The 2109-nt window shown below is 40.4% G+C and overlaps 1 protein-coding gene across 2 annotated transcripts; it reads right to left on the bottom strand.

The window, feature by feature from the left end:
* Nucleotides 1-269: 269 nt before the first annotated feature.
* LOC122008380 (noroxomaritidine/norcraugsodine reductase-like) lies at nt 270-1651 on the bottom strand. 2 transcript variants are annotated; one of them, XM_042564093.1, is made up of 5 exons: nt 1492-1651; nt 1208-1415; nt 911-1127; nt 684-790; nt 270-600 (listed from the first exon to the last, which is right to left on the bottom strand). In XM_042564093.1, the coding sequence occupies exons 1-5, from the start codon at nt 1584-1586 to the stop codon at nt 424-426; spliced, it is 804 nt and encodes a 267-aa protein (XP_042420027.1). In that variant the 5' UTR covers nt 1587-1651; the 3' UTR covers nt 270-423. The 2 variants fall into 2 exon arrangements, with proteins under 2 accessions (XP_042420027.1, XP_042420028.1); XM_042564094.1 differs by having other exon boundaries at nt 684-742.
* Nucleotides 1652-2109: the final 458 nt, after the last annotated feature.

Genomic DNA, 2109 nt, shown 5'->3' with positions numbered 1-2109 from the left:
TCAATTCAATTCTACCATACTACTTCGTTAGGTAGTGATAATAAATTATTTGACCAGAGTTTAAAAATCTATTTCATTTTAAAAAATCTTCACCATTAATAACTTGGCTCATATAGTTGGGGTCTAGTACAAGAGTATTTGAGGAATAGGGTCTAGTACATGAGTGAACTTTATTTTGGATGATTTTCCTTATAATCTCTTGGTATATCATTGATATGCATCACCAAAAACTGGGAAAAAAAATTGCTTCATAACATTTGAAACACCCATTTTTATATTAAATTATTGCCATAGAGATTATAGTGATAAAATTTTCCGTACAGCAACTTAAATGAAGAGTTCAACAACATCTTATTCGAGATCTTCATTAGAACATAATTCCAAACACCCACCCACCTTATTCAAAGATATCTCCATAGCTACTTAGTGATTTCCGTTCACAATTCTACCTCCATCGACGACGATGACCTGACCATTCACGTAGCTAGACGGAGGGAGGCAAAGGAAGGCCACGACGCCGGCCACATCCTCCGGCTCCCCCAAACGCCCGAGAGGCACGCGATGATTCTCCCTCGCCACAAATTCCTCATCTTGCACAAACTGCCACAATAAACAAATTCATATTCATCAGCCAAAATCAAATCTCTCTTCTAGCTAGATCATAAGAAGCGGTGTTAACTTACAGGGCCAATGAGTGGTGTTCTTATGTACCCTGGAGCTACACTGTTTGTTCTAATGTTATCTTTGGCCCATTCACAAGCAAGATTTCTCGTCAGTTGATTCATTGCTCCTAATCAAATGAAGAGAGAGAGAGAGAGAGAGAGAGAGAGAGAGAAGAAACAGTTCGAAGCAAATAGTTCATACTTCCAAATGATTCGAGCAAATTCAATCAGCAATATGAAAGAAGTACCTTTGGTGGATGCGTACAGAGACATATCCGCCAGGCCAATATTGCCAGCGATGGAGGTGATGAACACAATACTGCCGCCTCCACAATCCCTAAGGAGAGGATAAGCGAGTTGGCTCAAGTGGAACGCCGATTCCAGGTTTGTGCTGATCAAGAGCTTGAAATCCTCCGGGGTTTGCTCCATCGCCGGTTTGAAGATCGCTGTCCCTGCATTGTTAACCTGCATGCAAAACGAAAAAGATTAAGATTTGATTTAGGCTTTAGAAGGGGAAGAAAAGAAAAAAGGGGGGGAATTAATACCAGAATGTTGAGCTTCCCGTCGAATTGGGACTTCACCGTCGCCATGAGCTTCTCTCTCTCGCTCGGGGACGAAACGTCGCAGACAGATCCGGTGACTTTGAGCTTGGAATCGCGCCATTTCTGCAGGCACTTCTCCAGATCTGCCTGGCTGCGGGCGCAAGTGTGCACCGCCGATCCGAGTCTGGCGAGCTCCTCGACGATCGCATACCTAAATTAAGCTTGATGTATGAGTAGAAATATATAGATGGAAAGAGATGGAGTATTCGATCGAGGAATGTAACTACCCGATTCCCTTGGAGCCTCCGGTGACCAGAGCAGTTGTCCCGGAGAGAGACCATCTGTTTGTGTCGATGGGAGTGTGCTCCTGCACGCTGTTCATGCTTCTTCTTTGTTTTTTTTAGAAAGACTAGAGCAGTGCAGTGAGAAACTTGAGAAGACAAGGCGCTATAAATAATCGCCTGATTATTATCTTTTCCAGCCGGATAAAGTAAAACATTTCGACTATAACTATTATAATAAATTAACTTAATTTTAACATCCAATAATCCTTGGATAAAGACTGATCTAACAATCGTTGGAAAACAAAAATGTTGATCATGATTCATGAGGATCTGTGCAGGAATAACGTGTTGAACAGTTCAGAATAGTGGATAGGCCTCGACTTTAGTTGATTAAACCTTACTCCTGCCAGACTTGGTGTGAAAATTCAACATTTCAGCTTTCTGGTGTAGGACAGAGATGGTCCTACCATCTCCAACCAATCGGTTCCGTTTTACATCATTTTAATATAAAAGGGATATCAAATCTTTTCTAATAGAAATCCCAAAACTTACACTAAAATAGTGTAAATATGAATTTTTTAAATATAATATATTATAATATTAACTTTATATTTAAAATAT

This window comes from Zingiber officinale, chromosome 8A (assembly GCF_018446385.1).
Source record: "Zingiber officinale cultivar Zhangliang chromosome 8A, Zo_v1.1, whole genome shotgun sequence".
In the NCBI taxonomy this organism is placed as follows: domain Eukaryota; kingdom Viridiplantae; phylum Streptophyta; class Magnoliopsida; order Zingiberales; family Zingiberaceae; genus Zingiber; species Zingiber officinale.
This window is presented reverse-complemented; position numbering and strand designations above follow the sequence as displayed.